Source organism: Aulonocara stuartgranti, assembly GCF_965226115.1.
Source record: "Aulonocara stuartgranti genome assembly, chromosome: 2".
NCBI classification, from domain to species: domain Eukaryota; kingdom Metazoa; phylum Chordata; class Actinopteri; order Cichliformes; family Cichlidae; genus Aulonocara; species Aulonocara stuartgranti.
In genome coordinates this window covers 32470178-32486085 of record NC_138940.1, presented here as the reverse complement: position 1 = coordinate 32486085, position 15908 = coordinate 32470178, and the positions used below count along the sequence as shown (strand labels likewise).

The following is a 15908-nucleotide window of genomic DNA, read 5'->3' as shown; positions in this document are numbered from 1 at the left end:
AAGAATTCAAAGGAAAAGGTTAGCAAGGAAAAAGTGGGATAGTCACAAAGATTTAGAAGAACTGGGAGACAAGGCATGTTCTCCCCGTGTCTGCGTGGGTTCTCTCCGGGTACTCCGGCTTCCTCCCACCGTCCAAAGACATGCAGCTTGTGGGGATAGGTTAATTGGATAACCCAAATTGTCACTAGGTGTGAATGTGCAAATGAATGTGAGTGCGAATGGTTGTCTGTCCCTGTGTGTTAGCCTTGCGACAGACTGGCGACCTGTCCAGGGTGTACCCTGCCTCTCGCCCTATGACAGCTGGGATAGGCTCCAGCGCCCCCCGCGACCCTGAAAAGGATAAGCGGAAGTGAACGGATGGACGGACGGATGGGAGACAAGGCATATAGCCTATTTGGTTCATTTGAAGAGTTTCAGTCAGGTTTCAGAGTTCATCACAGTACAGGAACAGTTTTAATGAAGGTTACAAATGATCTGCTTATGGTCTCTGACAGTGGACAAATCTGTGCTTGTCCTACTAGACCTCAGTGCAGCAGTGATCATATATTTTATTATAGCGATTAGAGCTTGCTGCAGGTATTATAGGTACTGCGCGGCAGTGATTTCAATCATATATATCTAATAGACTCCAGTTTGTTCATGTAAATGGGGAGTCCTCTTCACACAGTAAGTTTAATTATGGAGTTCCACAGGGTTTTAGGGTGCTAGGACCAATTCCAATTGCATCACACATGCTTCCCTTAGGTAGACTTGTAATCAAGACCACCTAAACCAAGACCAAGACAATACCAAGACCAGAGGGTATCGAGACCAAGACAAGACCAAGACCGAGTCAAGACTAAGACAAAGTCGCGAGGAGACCAAGACAGAGACAAAAAAAAGTCTTTAACCTGCAGCCAGACGGCTGTAACTCAGGAGGTAGAGCAGGTTACCCACTGATTGGAAGGTTGGTGGTTTGATCCCTGGCTCCTCCAGTCCTCTGAACATCCAACTCTACCCTTGGGCAATATCATTAGAAGGCATAGCATAGATTTTCACCTTTTTCTTTTAAGGACATCCTGATAATAATGTATTACAGTAGTCCAGTCGAGAAATAATAAATGCATGAACTAGTTTTTCTGGCTCTCTTCCACATCGTGTCTTTGTCTTCTCTTCCTCCTCCCACCCCATTCCTCCTTCCCCCTTCCTGAGCCGGGTTTTATCGGAGAATTCTTCCTGTTAAAAGGGAGATTTTCCTTCCCACTGTCTCCAAAGTATTTGCTCAAAGCGGTTCATATGATTGTTGGGGTTGTCTTTGGTTTCTCTATACCGTACAATATAAAGTGCCTTAAGGCAACTGTTATAATATGGCGCTATGTAAATAAAATTGAATTAAATCTCAATGAGAGAGGTGGAGAAGGAAAAGGCCCATAGTGAGTTGTAAGAGGCCGAAGTTGTTTAAATATGTGTTGCTATTAATGCAGGGCCATTAGCGACTTTTGTAATTGTGAAACACTTAAGTCTGGTAGGTGGCGGTAATGCGTCTACAAGCTAGTTGCCAACCCTACAACCAGAAGAAGAAGAAGAAGAAGCAGGAAGGCGAAGAATACCAGCGGCTGCACCTTGAGGGAGAGAAGCGTTGCAATAATGCCGATGTTTGTAGTGAACACCAATGTTGCCAGAGGTGATGTACCGGCAGCTCTCCTGTCCGAGGCTACAGAGGAGCTGGCCAAAACTATGGGAAAACCTGCACAGGTAGGCCGCCACGCGCTCATTCTTCCACCTACCCTCACGCGATTGTACGTCATAACTATCAATCAATGGCTGTCCCCTTTAATTCCGCATGTTTAGATTTAACTTCTCTGATGAAAGCATATTATATAGAGCTCCACTCGGTAAACTAGGCTGGCTTTGTCTTGTGTAATTATGCAGACAGTGTGTAGACTGCCAGCGCTGGGAGATCATTGATCGGTGGAGTTGGATCACTCACCCGCTTCAAATGCAAGCTTGGCCATAAGAATATCTGGATGGCGCTTCATTACGTCACATTAATACTCTTATAATCAAGTAACCTACTCATAAATAGTCAACATTAAAGGAGACAGACATTTTATTCTCATCAATGATGAGAATAAAATAAAATAAAATAAATATATATATAAATATAATTCAATAACATGAGTCATCATGTTATTGAATTATAATCAGACGATTCTATGGTTTCTTTATTAGACTGTAATTAAGTGCTTAATTAAGTGCTACATAGGCGACAATGTTAAAATATATTATAGAGATTCTCTACTTGTGTACAGAAATGGAAAATAAATGAAGATATTGGTAACTTTTCAAAAATCCACAGCCTTCACTGGTTAATTGTTTTAAAATTTGTTTGCACCGTTTTGTGCTTCTGTCTTGTACACACCAGTACGTATCTGTGCACATCAACCCTGACCAAATGATGATGTTTGGAGGGAAGGGAGACCCCTGCGCACTCTGCTTCCTCTACAGCATTGGCAAGATCAGTGGTGCTGCCAACAGGCAATACTCTAAACTGCTGTGTGGACTGCTCAACAAACACCTGGGCATCTCTCCTGAAAGGTACCAAAGACACACTTTAACCAGCACATTTTTAATAATTTGATGAGTGAAAGTAACATGGTTACAGAAGCAATCCCCACCCCCGTCTGGCTGTCAGTGTCTACTCTCATTGACCTATTTTTCCTTCTCTCTTGTGTATTTCAGGATGTATATTAACTTTATGGACATGGAAGCAGCCAATGTGGCCTGGAACAGCACAACCTTTGGCTGAAATGGAGGTCAAAAAAAAGATCATTCCAGAATTTTCCTACAGGAACTTATAACTGACTAAATGATGAGTTGAAGACAATTGGTGATCCACTTGTAGAAATACTGACTACCTTAAAAGCACTTATCCAGACTCTTTAGCATTGCACTATAACTTTCCCATTTAAATGCAATAAAGCAAATCCTATAAACCATAAATGATTTTCTGTTTTCCTTTGTTTTCAATGAAAAAGGATCCTGACAGGTATGTGTTAGAGCAGTCAGGGAGCTGTGATGGAATCTTACTTTGACTGGAACACTATGTGGACGGCACAGGGGAAATATTACGATTGCATGATAGTGAAAGACAAGCCATCTGTTAATTGTTGTTTATCCCATTTGAAACTATCACTGTAAACTAATTGCTACTGAGTGTTAATGCTCTGAAAATGTTGTCCATTAATGAGCTAAGCAAGTTGTCCTTGTCATTGTGCCTGGTCAAGTATCAGGTATATTGTCAGGATACATATTAAGTATTATTGAAATACACGGATTCATACAAAACTCACTTTGAAGTGTTCATCATCAGGCCATAGGAGCCAAGCCATTAACTGTATATATCCATGTACCCAAGCATGACAATTAAGCTGTTTTCAGGCTGTGCATACAAGTGTAGATTGTTCAGTCTGCTGTAGCTCTACAAAAATCTATGCAACGTTTTGGCTGGGCAAGATTTGCTTTAATCTTCCGTAGCATAGATTCAACACTGTGCCGGAAACAACAGAGATTTTGGCCCATGTTGACGTATCATCACACGGTGCATATTTGTGAGATTTGCATTCATGACGAGAATCTCTAACTGTCACAATCAAGAAACTAGTTTGAGATGATTGTGACATGGCACATAATCCTGCTGGAAGCAGACAACAGAAGATGGGTATACTCTGGTCATAAATGGATAGACTTTGTCATCAACAATACTCAGTTGTACAAAGAGTTTGTGAAGTAAATATTTCGTCAGTGATGACACTGTAAACCTGCACAGTCTGCTTCCTTTTCTGTATTTCAAACTGAATATTGCAGAAAGAGAAAATAAATCATTAATTTGGGGATCAGGCATTCATGAAAGGGTTTAATTTTCTCAGGTTTTGGATTTATTTAACTTTGTCTAGCGGTTATTTTGGGGCTTATCTGTGAATTCTTCAAGCATGGTTAAAATATCTCCACACAGCTTGATGCTTTGCATTCTCATAATAATAATAATATTAATAATAATAATTCAGTTTATATATCGCCTCTTAAAAACTGTCAAAAGCGCGGAATGCCAGGTTAAAATTAAAAGCCAAATATTAGTCAAAACACTTTTTGAAATGGATACGAAACAAAACTATTAAAAATAAATAAATGTACAAATAATAAATGTCACGAACTCCTACCGGAAATTCGTGACGGGAGGAAACGTCATATCACTGCGCGGCGGGAAAAGTTCAGTCAGGAAATATCAGGTTAAGCTGTGGCCTTGTGTTTTTCAGTGTCTTTGCTGTCCCTAATTGGTTCAATTCAGTAGTTCAGGTACAGAAAAACAGCTTCTCTCGCATGCAGGTAAAAAAAGAAGCAGGTTAGTGTTGTATGTAGCAGACGAATAGACCGGCTCGTGCTGTATTAGATGGTTGCCATGGTAGCCGCTACGTTTGATACCAAAGATGGCGAGAAAATATAAATATTGCGAACGGAAAATATCTGTCTGTTATTAACTGTATATTTATGTATTTAATTTTCACTTGCTTCAAAAATATTGAGCGTTTTAATAAATCCATGATTACTTTGGGTTTTTTTTCTACTATAAACCGACGTAGCAGTGACGTACCCGTTTCCTTCTTCTTCTCTTGAGCGAAATGGCGGCTGAATATGTTAGGTTTATGTACATTAGCTAACGCAAAACCAATTTAAGACACGATTTTGGTATCTAGGCGCCATAATCGGGTTCCTTCTTTAGTTCTAGTCTAGCAAATTTCTGGGTTGAAGGCGAAGTTCAGAAAGTCAAGCCTCGAAGGAGTTTCACTGTGCCGCACTGTAGGTATTTGGATAGATAAGGAAATCACCCGCCATGTGTTAACAGTAGCCTCTCTGAAGTGGTTATATTTGAGATAAAATGACGCATGCACGTTGTAATAGTGATTATTCGTCTGTTCGACGTTAATTTTGAACCGGGGTTTTAATCTATCACCATGGCTTATAGTAAAAATGAAGTGGTTTACGAATAGCTGTTTATGAATGGTGATCAAATGTAGTTAACCGTCTGGGTTAGGTTTTTACTGCTGTTTTTGTTCAGTTTTTTTTCCTTAAGGAAATACGGGAGAGTGAACTACTTGTCTTACTAGGTAACTAAACTTGCATGCTAAAATAAATGCAGTTTAAACCTTTCTGTTGCAACATGTGATGGTTTCCATACAGATTAATGGAATAAATGTAAACATGAATAAAATAAACAACCTAAAAATACATCCACCAGTGATATTTTTTAAAAAAAAGTATTTTTTAACTAAATCAGGTTATAAATGATAGTTGCTCTACCAGATGGGAATAAGGGAATAAAAACGTGTATATTTGCTGTTTGTAAGTCCTGTTCTAAGTCCAGACCTACTTATCATTTCCACCTAAATACTCTTTTATGTATTTAGCGCCATAACATTAGGTGGAAAGTTATGGGGCAGAGAGGAGACTTTATCAGCAAATATACACTTTAAATTGCTGTCATAATTAATGTAAAGCTTGTAAGAATACCTAACTTCATCTCTAATCCCTGTGTTTAGGAGTGAAGCTACCACCACACACAAATTTATGATACTAGGATATCTGCAAGTCGCTTTCAAAGATGTCTGACATTCTAACAAGAGGGTTCAAGGCCCAGCTGACCACAGCTATGGAATCTATTTCGAGGAGAGCCGTGTTTGAGATAATGAAGATTTTTGAAAACACATTGTATGACAATCAAATGGAGCTGGCACAGAAAGGACAAGAGGTCACCCAACTTAAAATAAAGCTACAGACAGCAGAGCTAAAGCTGAAAGAACTTGAGGATGCAAGAGGAAGACAGGTAAAGACGAATCAAATCCAGACGAATCCGTCGCAAACAGAGGTTGAAGTTGTCACTGAAACTCCAGGACAGTCTTCTGAGGTCCCTGAGATTGATTTTGAAGGTATAATTTTAAATGTAGTTACTTCTTTGACTACATTATGACTAAATGACATTTATGAACAAATAGGTGTTACTGTTTATAACCTCCAGGGCAGTGGTGGAGTGCGTGTGCAGAGTTGATCATAATTGATTATTTGATTTAATCTTGGTAGACTGTTGCAAGATTATTTTTACTCAGTAAAACAGTTGCCTGGCTTAACTTTAAGCATGTTTGCAATTTTCGTGCATTGGTTTGTGCAGTACCCGATGACTGGTGTTCTCCTCTGGGCTACGAGACAGTGACCAAACCAGATGAAGTTGTGTGTCCCAGTGTACGACTACGGGCGTTGTCCATACCTCTGTGTCATATTACAATCCCCAAGGATGAGGTATGTAGTTGAAGGTAGAACTGTGGATGTAGCATCCTTAACCACCAGAGAAATCTGCAACTTGACTTTTATGTTTTCAGAAGAGGAAAAAAAACATCTTCGTTTTGTGACGACTTGAGGCTCGCTTACAACGTTTCACAGAAAACTGAAATTTAGGAGTGCAATGATGTGTATACAGCTACATAGTTTGTAAGATGAGAATTTACAAATTTGTTTGGTTATCAAATGTTTTTGATTGACTAATTGTATTTAATAATCATATGAGGTGGCATGCAATGCACACTGGTGCATTATTATTACTTTCACTAAGTGGTGAAAACACATTTTTAAAAATGAAACTAATATAAACAATAGCTAAACCTTTAAATCAAACCGAAATTTACAAATGCATACTGAAATTGTGCAAGTTCACCTAAGATGTTGTGGCTCCTAATGACTTGATAAAAAATTAAAATGTTTACTGCACTCTTCTGTTCTGTTACATCTATTTACTTTACTTATTTACTTTAGCTGAAAACTAAAAGAAACAAATTCTTCAGATGATGTTTGTCTCTTTATGCAAACACAGCTCCATGAGCATTTCGTTTACTTGTAAATTGCCCTGTTAGTCTTTGGAGATTATCATCTATATGTATATCTATATTTTAGGGAGTTCGCTGTGACATTGACTTGAACCAGAGAAGAAAGAGTGCCAGGAGATCCAGTAGAAGTGAGTCTTAATTCTTTCATTTACTATTTCATGCCAGAAGTGACAGCGTGCCTCTGTTTTCCATGTGATAATATTGTTGGTGGGTGTTGTGAGCAAAAGTTTCAGTGAATCATCAGATCTGTTTATAGTTTTCTATTCAGCAGATATTTAATTTTGCCTAATTACTTGTGCCAATTAATGGAGCAGCATGATTAGCTGTCTCTTCAGTGAATCTGTCATCCTGAGGTTGAACTGGAACTGCCCCATACTTGAAATACTATTATTTTTCTGATCTGCACCCTCACTGAGCTCAGTGTAGCAGCATGTGAACCGGTTCCCCATCTATTGTTGGATCTGGTTGGAGTGGCCCTATAACTTGGTGCAACTCTCAAGAGCAGAGACGTGTCACAACAGTGAACTGGGGTGTGCAATACAAAGAAAATCCAATGTGCCCAACCTGGGCAATCAAGCTAAGCAGTCACATGAAGGTGCTTGTCAACTAAAGAAGTTGGCACAATCTAGCTATCAGCGTGTTCACATGAAAGGGTGGGTGTTGACAGAGTGTGACCAGTAAGAAATGCGAACCAGTCTACTGACATCAGGGCAACTGATTTTACAGAGAAAAGGTGAAGATGTTAAGTACATAATACAAGCTGAAAGTAACACATCTCCTAAAGACAAAGCAGCAATTTGAGTTTGCGTGGGTTTAAAGATGTTTGGTCATTAAGACTTAAAAAGAGCTGCTGTGTTGTTATAAAGTTCAACCTATTTGAAGTAAGGATGGAAAATAGGCAAAAATGTTGTCTGTAAGTTAGCTGGGTATCACAGCTCTGTCATTAAGACTGATTAGAATTTGATGGATTCAAATTGCTTGTTCATTAATTTGATATGTAGATGTGCATAAGAGAGTTTTAGATTTTACTGTCTCAGATGCAGCCCTGTGGGGTTGAATGGTCTGAGAGAAAAGAATTTATATAAAAACAGAATTCAAATTTAGGTTTGCTTGCATGTGCTTTTGATTTAAGATCAAAAAGTACAAGAAGGTTCCAAGTTTTAGGATCCTGTATTAATGCTTGTAAAACAATGGGATTGTTGTTTACACTAAATAGAACCAATTGTATGCTAAAATAAAAGATACTTTAAGCTGCTTTCTTAAAAAAAATGCTCAAATAAGTCTCCAAATATACTTGTGTGTACTAATAAATCACAAAGCCTTCCCAAGTAAGCCTTCCCTTATAAAATTTAAGCTGCAGCTCTTCATGTGGATGTGTATTACCAGTCTGCAATCTGGCTGATCTAGGAATAAGAAAGTGTAAGAAATATCACCATTTTCCCCTTCATATTTGCTTATTCAGTGCTCAGCTTGTGATATCAGTTAAATGTTTGCATTAGTTTATTTCAAAATGCAAATGCACAGTTTGGCATATAACATTCATGTTATGTTAAATATTTTTTCCATGTTTTTCTTCACAGTTTCAAATTTAATAGAGAGCAAAAAAACAGGTAAGGACAAAAGATTTCCAGCACATGATCATTGGTTTCAGAACATTAAAAATGATGTGAAACTGTTACTCCATGACATCAAAGAGGAATATCCGGACCTAATTGCTTTGGGACATCATAGACGAAGGAGGAGAAAATTAACAGGACAAAAGCAAGAAAATGAAGTGAAGAGCAGAAGAGGGGAAAGAAAAACTGCATCAACTGAGTCCACGTCCAAAGAACATGAAACAATGGAAAGTGGCAGCAAAAATGCTTACTCCTGCAAGATTTGCAAAAAAGTTTTCGATACAGAATTTGGCCGAGATGTGCACGTACGATCACACAAGACGTGTCGAGGCTGCAAGAAAATCTTCCCATTTCCGAGCACACTGAGACATCATAAACGTAATTGTGCAAAACTCAAGAAATTGTTGGCAGCCAGCTCTGAAGGCAAACCAGCTGATAAAAGAGAAAACCGTACGGTAAGCAAAAAACAGGCCGTCAGTGAAGAGCGCACCCGTTCCTCAAGCAGCAACAACAATAAGGAGGGAAATAAAAACGCGGGAAGGTACCCCTGCACGCACTGCAGCAAGTCATTTGATTTTCGGTTCAAGCTAATAGAGCACATGCGGATTCATACTGGTGAAAAGCCGTATTCATGCAGCATTTGTCAAAAGACGTTCCGCATTGCTCAGTCACTCAGATTGCACATGGTGAAAAGACACAACGACCAAAACACGGAAATAAATGGAGACCTATATTGGACCAAACCTTTAGAAGAGATCGAAGAGAACACAGGGGGTTCAGTTTCTCCCCGCAAACACACGAGTGAGGAAATTGTGCAAAACAAAGAAAGGCTTCAGTCAAAGAAAAGCTCCAGATGGCAAACAATGGGCGTGCGGCACAATCGTGGCTTCATGTGCTTATCCTGTCACAAGGTGTTGAGGAGCAAAATAATCTTGATTGAACACTATCGCATCCACACAGGAGAGAAACCCCTAAAATGCGACAGGTGTCCTGCGATGTTTCGTACTAATGCGCAGCTGTACGTGCACAAAAAGAAGTGCCACTCTCCACCGGCAGCTATCCAGTGCAAGAAGTGTGGGAAACAATTACCCTCACAAGAAGTTTATGACAAGCATGTGTCTAAATGTAAAAATTAGAGGACTAAACCAAAGGACTCCTCTAGTACCACTGTGGACATTGAAACACTGAATTTTGTCTCTGGTGGCTTTAAGTTAAACTGTACTGTTTGTTTGTTTTTGTTTAATACAATTACATGATTGTCTTTCATCTCTGGCATATTTTAAAACAATACATAAAACAATAATCCACAATCAGGTGATGTATGCTATCAACAAATTGGTATGAAGAAATGTCACTAAACTAAGAGTTACAGTTTTTTTAATCCACCTAAAACTTTTTTTCACTAATAACATGAAAATACATTTTGGGGTTTAAGCAGTGGTTCAAGCTAGTGCAAATGTATACTAACCCTCAGGAATTTCAGTCTAAATACTTCTAAAGATGTTTTTGGTTTTGTTTGGGTTTGTTTTAAATATATTAAATACCTCATAAATTGGGATAGTTCTGTACTTCAAAAGTTCTGTAAAACCAACATTACCTTAAAGCAGACTTGCACTTTGACCATAATAGTGACTGCAGTAGTTGTGGTAATGGATACTGAAAGATACATGGATCCCTGCTTGCTAAACTCTATTTAAAAGGCTTACCCTCTTGTTCTTGTTTATAACTTGAGCTAAATGCCATTCTTGGTGTTTTGTGTTTAGCTTGTCCTGTTTTTGTCAACAGGAATTTGAGAAATCGCACGACTTGACCTTTCACATCATCCCAAATTGCCTGATGTGCTTGAGTGCTTGAGCTTTTCATGTTGACTGTATTTACTGGAAAAAATCAGTTATTCTAAAGGTTCAACTTGTTTTATATCTGAAAACATTTCATTGTTCTGAGGTTTTGATACCTTTGCAATTTTTATACAGTTCTAAATATATTTTGTACGTTTGTTCACTGTTTTTTGTTTTTTTTTTTTGTCCAAGTTTACAAAAATATGAATGTGTTTTACCTTTTTATCTGCTCCAAACCAAATATGTGTTTTTATTTTGGTCGTGTGGGTTTTTCTTTTTAACCTATATGTAATAGGTGATCTTACAAGCCCGTTATACTTTTTCTTTGTAACCGGACTGTAATTGCTAGATTGAATCGTTGTCACTTTTAAATAAAACCCCTATTTTATACCTTTTGTCATTTATGTATTTAATATGAATTTATAGAAGATTCAAATTGCAGCAATAGGGATTTTCGATGAATACAAATGAATGTGCTCTGAACCATTTAGCCTTGTTATCGCGAGACTTGCGGCGGTGATCACGTCGCAGTTACCAACCTGCTAGCTCAAGAAAAACTACATTGAGTGTTGTTTTAATGCTCAGTGAAGATATTTTCCCACCGACTACTGTCGGCCATTACGGTCCTGTGCTTTTGGTCGTTTCTTCTTCAGTTGTGCTGTGAGCTTCAGGGTTGAATAGTAAAGGCTACGCTTGATTGGCTCCCGTGTTTACACGTTAACCGGAGGTAACGTTAGCTAGCTCGGTGTAACGGCACTGAACGCCTTGCCTGGTCACAGCCAGTTTCTCAACGCTAGACTGAAGTTAACTATGTTTATACTCTTCTTCCATACAAACTGGCTTTTTACATTACAGCATATTGCTTGCCATCATCGTGTGTAACACTAGCAGTAGCTTAAGTGATAAACCATATAGGAGTTTTTGTGATTATTATAACATTACTATGAAGCAGTACACATTGTAGATATCGAGTTATAAATGCTGGCAGCTGTTATAAATGTCTGATGGCGTAATGCTGTAAATTGGCTGTTTAGTATGGCAGCATCTCATGGCAGTTCATAGATGCCACGGCAGAGTGTATAGCGGTAGCCACGTCGTCCGTCTACTCCCTCTGGAGGCAAACCACAGAAGAAAACAGCAGTGGCAACCAGCTGTTGTCATTAAAACAGCATCCACAAAACAAAGGACAATGGAGTCTGTGAGGAGCGCTTTCCATGCTCAGCTGGCCACCGTCATGGACTCACTGCTGGCAGCAGCTGTGTGCGAGATAGCCAAGATCTTTGAGAGCAGCCTGTGTGAACAGCAGGCGGAGCTGGCGCAGAAAACCGAGGAGCTCTCCATCCTCCGGTGTAAGCTGGAGAAAGTGGAGAGGAGGCAGAAGGCAAAGGGTGGAGGGAGCGAGGAAGGAGAGATGTCCTCAGGAGACAGAGAGGGCAGCTTGAGGCAACAGACCCTGACAGGATCAGGTATTACAGCTGTCTTTGATTCAAGCTGGTTCATGAACAACTCAATTTGGTCATCGTCAGGTCATCGTCATCATATCTATACCTGCTCATCCCGTTATCAGCTCCATTGAACCTGTTGTGTTCATCATTATGTAGACCTATTACCTACTGAATTAGTGCCAGAGATGGTTACAAATTACAGTTCTCTCGCACAGGACTGAATATGGGAAAAGATGTCTCTTCTCATTCTGACCCAGTAGAAGGAGTCAGCCAGAGCCTTGGTAAACTGAAGGAGGAGGTCAAAGGTCAGGATGGAGCTTCAGTAAAGCACGAGGTCAGACCCTCCCCTGCCTCTGTGTCATTCAGAAGTTGCCTGTTTTATTAAACTGCAGCAATTAAGTCTTTATGACTTCTTAACATTCACCTGCTAAACTTTCCCTGCCTTTTCTAAGTCTTATAGCTACATTTTATTTTTTCAATTCAGCGTGCTGGGTCACGGCCTGGCCTGGGGTCTTTCACAGCCCAAGCGCCAGAGAGAAGCCTCGCAGCTGGGGACGAGATGCAGATTGATGCCCTGACTGCTACACAAGCTAAGACAAAATGTAACTAAGTCACAATCTATTGCTAAAACAAGAGAAGCTATGAGAATAAATAATCAAAGCGAGAATAATAGTGAGAAGGCTGAAAGTAGCTAAATTGTGGGTGTTTTTTTTCTTCCATATTTCTTTGCAGTATCTCACTGGGATCAGAGCAGTCGTGGTGCAGACCACAGACCCCTTCAGGATCAAGCCTCTGCCCCATTTCTCTCCATCTCCCAGAGTGGGCGCTGCTCCCCCAGACCTGACCCTAGCCTAGCTCAACCAGGTGAGTGGTTACCTGGGTTGGACACCACCCGAGGTGGGGTGTCCAGTCTGGAGAACCTACAGGCAGACACAACCAGCTGCACTGGTGCAGCTAGCAGCAGCTCTGGCACAGATGCGCCCTGCTTCAGGCCTGGTTTTGGCTCAGATGAGACCAGTAACGAAGACGATGACAACTCTTTCCCATTTCTGGACCAGGAGCCTGAGAACCAGAACTCCAACCAGAATGCAGAGAGGGGGGCCCAGCAGGATCAATCCCAAGCCCCACCTGGTGAGTCACTATGGAGACCAAGAGACGAAAGGGGTGGGAGAGCCTCCATGAATAACACCCGGCGACTCACAAATTTTGGAAACAGAGACCCTCTCCGACCCCAGTCTAATACACAGCTGCTCACTTTACGACACACAAACGCTCTTAGCCACAATCCAGCTTCAAGTGGAGGGAACGGCCGACCTTACACCTGCCCATACTGCACAAAGTGTTTTACGTACCCCTCCCACCAGCGCAGACACCTTTTGCGCCACACAGGAGTCAGACTGCATCCCTGTCAGTTTTGTGAAAAGAGCTTCCTCACTCCCTCTGAGCTCACTGTGCACACTCGCACACATACAGGGGAGCGGCCTTTTGGCTGTGCTCAGTGTGGTAAACGTTTCGCCCGCAGCGGGAACCTGAGAGCGCACCAACGGGACGTTCACATGGGGAAGAGGCCCTTTGCTTGCACAGAGTGCGGAAAGAGATTTGCCCACAGGGGAAACCTTAGGGTGCACAATCACAGAGTCCACCAAGGAGATCCCTACTATATGGATAACCAGCAGGAGCCTGACATAGTCCCAAATCCCATTTAAAAAGATTTTTTAAATTTAAAAAATGGATCTGCACTTTGAATTTCATTTGCACAGTAAAATCTAAAAACTTCTTTGAAGGTTGCCTGTATTAGTGAGCACTTAAAATAGTTTAAAATACTTCATTTTTTTCTTTTATTTGTTTCTGTTTTGAGACAAGTGTTAAATTAATTATCCAAAGTTTAAGCTGCATTTATTGACCCACAGAATCAAAGTTAGTTTCTAAATGTTTTTTTCAGTTTTGACTTATAATTTTGGGTCCCGTAAAAAGAAAGCTTCTTATTTTGCTGTATTGTAAATGAGTAGATGTGATTTTCCAAGAATAAGAAACATTGGCTGCTGATGTGAAAAATGTAATAATAATGATTCTCCAGGCTGACTTTATCTTCCAGTGATGTTCTTCCCTGAATGTGGACAGTTGGTAAATGAATCCAAGCACCTTTTCATTATTTAATGTGACAAAACTCCAAAATAATAATAATAATATTTTTTGTAAAGCGAATAAAGAAAGACTAGTTGGTATTAGCTTAGGACATGTGGCATGCAGAGGTAGGATAGCACATCTGTTTCTTCACATTTGTCCTGTACTGCCTATCTCCTCAAACCATTAAGTTGAATGTATTGTGAAAAAAATGGAAATGTGTTCCTTCAACAAGTCCATAATCATGATATTAAAAAACTGTACTTTCCTTTCATCTTGTTTTTGCAAAGTGAAATTAAACACCGTAGTTATGCATTAACTTGTATTTCTCCTAAGCCTGAAAAATCACTTCACTTCAGAGTTTGGTTTTAGTTTCGCTGCACAAGTCTTTGTCAGACTCTAGGGGGCAGTGCCAACACACAAAAGAGTTATAGAAACAGCTTTGGACAGCTTTGCACATTTTGATAGTGTTGCCCTATATTTCAGATCTTTTTCCCTGATGCACGCACTTGTGTCATCGTGCCATCTCTCAAGCTGTGCTTGTTAGGCAAAATCTAAACGAGAGTACCTCAGCTACTGGGTTTAGGTGCTCAAGACCCAATTTCTCTTTAGCCGTTTGGCTTTAAAAGTGTGCAAAAACAGCAGTTTAATTATTGTCAGGGGGGCCATTCTATTTTTACTCCAGTCCATATCTTCAAAAGATGTGCTGAAAGATTTTGAGCCTTTCATAAAACTATATTTGCATATGCTTTTATGAACAACACCATAATAAGTCCCCGTGTGTGTTTTCTTCTCTCCATATAGTTCCTGAAAAAGTTACTTCCTAATTGTGGAAGTGAGTGGATACAGAACCCAGATGTCTCATTCTATGTAAAATGTTAAAAAGTATTTTTCACTCTTAATTATTTAAGTTAAATCAGAATCCATTAAAACTCGAAGTTGGTATGAAATATTCTCTGAGTTACTGCCTCTTTCATGTAGCTTAGGGCTGCAAAAAAGACAGAATTTAGTTCTAATAACACAAACTTAAATAACTTTAACCTCAAGCATGTCTTCTTACGCACAAGCCTAAAAATGCCTCAAGTGTGTAGGTTATGTGGAGGTTGATGGGATATTTGTTCGTGTCTCATCTCAGGAGCTGAGTGATGCCTGGCTGACCTCTGTGTATGTATGTATTCCCCAGGCAGCTGAGTCCTTGCTTTGCTCATGGAAAGATTACATTCAGTGACCTCCCATCCCCCAAAAGGTCACCTGTGTCCGTGTCTCCCTCTGGGTTTTGTGCTCACAGTTGTGAAACGAAAAGAAATCCTGACATTTGTAACAAGTGAACAACCAATTCTGAAGTGAAGCTTATAAAGGACAAAGAGAAAAGCAAGCATGAGGAGTTTTGTGTTTTACTTTATTTGTATTTTTGAATTTGTGAGTCAGATAAGGGCCAGTGCGCCTGTATGAGTGAACTGCTGTTAATGTGAGCCAATTGAACCCCCCTACTGTGTAAAGCTGCAAGCTCTTACGGTCCTTTTCGGGGCATGCAGTGTTTAAGTACTGTATTTATGACTGCAATGTCAAATGGTAAGCCAAATCTATACATAGACTCAATAAAGGGTTGTGTATATGTGCTTGCATCAACAGGCAGTCAGTCACACAGGCTTTGCAGTGTTTTCTGTTTGTATATTTAGTTATGTGTAATCCCCTTTCTGGTATAAGCAGCTTTGCCCCAGTGGGTAAAAGCAACAAATGAACAGCTGAGTAGTCTGGAAAGACTATACAGCATTACTGCTTTAAAACTATGCGATAAAAGGTTTGCATAAAGGCAAAATATATATGCAGATATGCTCTAGACTATAGTGCTCTCTGGCATTTCAGCCCAAGTCTTAATAGCTCCATAGTCCATTTGCCCAGTGATCTGATTGGGTAGAAATTCAATTGCTCTCACAGTTGGCACAGAATAATAACTATATAGTGTCATTATGA

The 15908-nt window shown here is 39.9% G+C and overlaps 2 protein-coding genes across 13 annotated transcripts; both read left to right on the top strand.

Annotated features, from left to right (window-relative positions):
* Window positions 1–1541: 1541 nt before the first annotated feature.
* On the top strand, window positions 1542–2982 carry mif (macrophage migration inhibitory factor). Its single transcript, XM_082508791.1, has 3 exons — window positions 1542–1734; window positions 2405–2577; window positions 2722–2982. Exons 1-3 carry the CDS (start codon window positions 1627–1629, stop codon window positions 2786–2788), a joined length of 348 nt encoding a protein of 115 aa, XP_082364917.1. The 5' UTR covers window positions 1542–1626; the 3' UTR covers window positions 2789–2982.
* A 1007-nt stretch (window positions 2983–3989) lies between these two features.
* On the top strand, window positions 3990–15658 carry LOC309691582 (uncharacterized protein). Of its 12 annotated transcripts, none has more exons than XM_082509358.1 (9): window positions 3990–4365; window positions 5096–5144; window positions 5577–5963; window positions 6203–6330; window positions 6979–7039; window positions 8492–8521; window positions 12068–12144; window positions 12295–12412; window positions 12543–15282. In XM_082509358.1, exons 3-9 carry the CDS (start codon window positions 5639–5641, stop codon window positions 13514–13516), a joined length of 1713 nt encoding a protein of 570 aa, XP_082365484.1. In that variant the 5' UTR covers window positions 3990–4365; window positions 5096–5144; window positions 5577–5638; the 3' UTR covers window positions 13517–15282. The 12 variants fall into 12 exon arrangements, 11 of the variants coding, with proteins under 11 accessions (XP_082365484.1, XP_082365483.1, XP_082365482.1 ...); XM_082509357.1 differs by having other exon boundaries at window positions 3990–4381; XM_082509355.1 differs by lacking the exon at window positions 3990–4365 and adding an exon at window positions 4397–4836.
* The last annotated feature ends 250 nt before the right edge of the window (window positions 15659–15908 follow it).

Excerpts from the sequence above, each read along its gene's own strand:
- LOC309691582 (XM_082509356.1), top strand. The coding sequence starts at position 5,639 with ATGTCTGACATTCTAACAAGAGGGTTCAAGGCCCAGCTGACCACAGCT. Across the intron at positions 5,964-6,202 it reads CCCTGAGATTGATTTTGAAG|TACCCGATGACTGGTGTTCT; the intron begins GTATAATTTTAA and ends TGGTTTGTGCAG. Across the intron at positions 12,413-12,542 it reads TACACAAGCTAAGACAAAAT|TATCTCACTGGGATCAGAGC; the intron begins GTAACTAAGTCA and ends ATTTCTTTGCAG.
- mif (XM_082508791.1), top strand. The coding sequence starts at position 1,627 with ATGCCGATGTTTGTAGTGAACACCAATGTTGCCAGAGGTGATGTACCG. Across the intron at positions 1,735-2,404 it reads CTATGGGAAAACCTGCACAG|TACGTATCTGTGCACATCAA; the intron begins GTAGGCCGCCAC and ends TGTACACACCAG. Across the intron at positions 2,578-2,721 it reads CTGGGCATCTCTCCTGAAAG|GATGTATATTAACTTTATGG; the intron begins GTACCAAAGACA and ends TGTGTATTTCAG.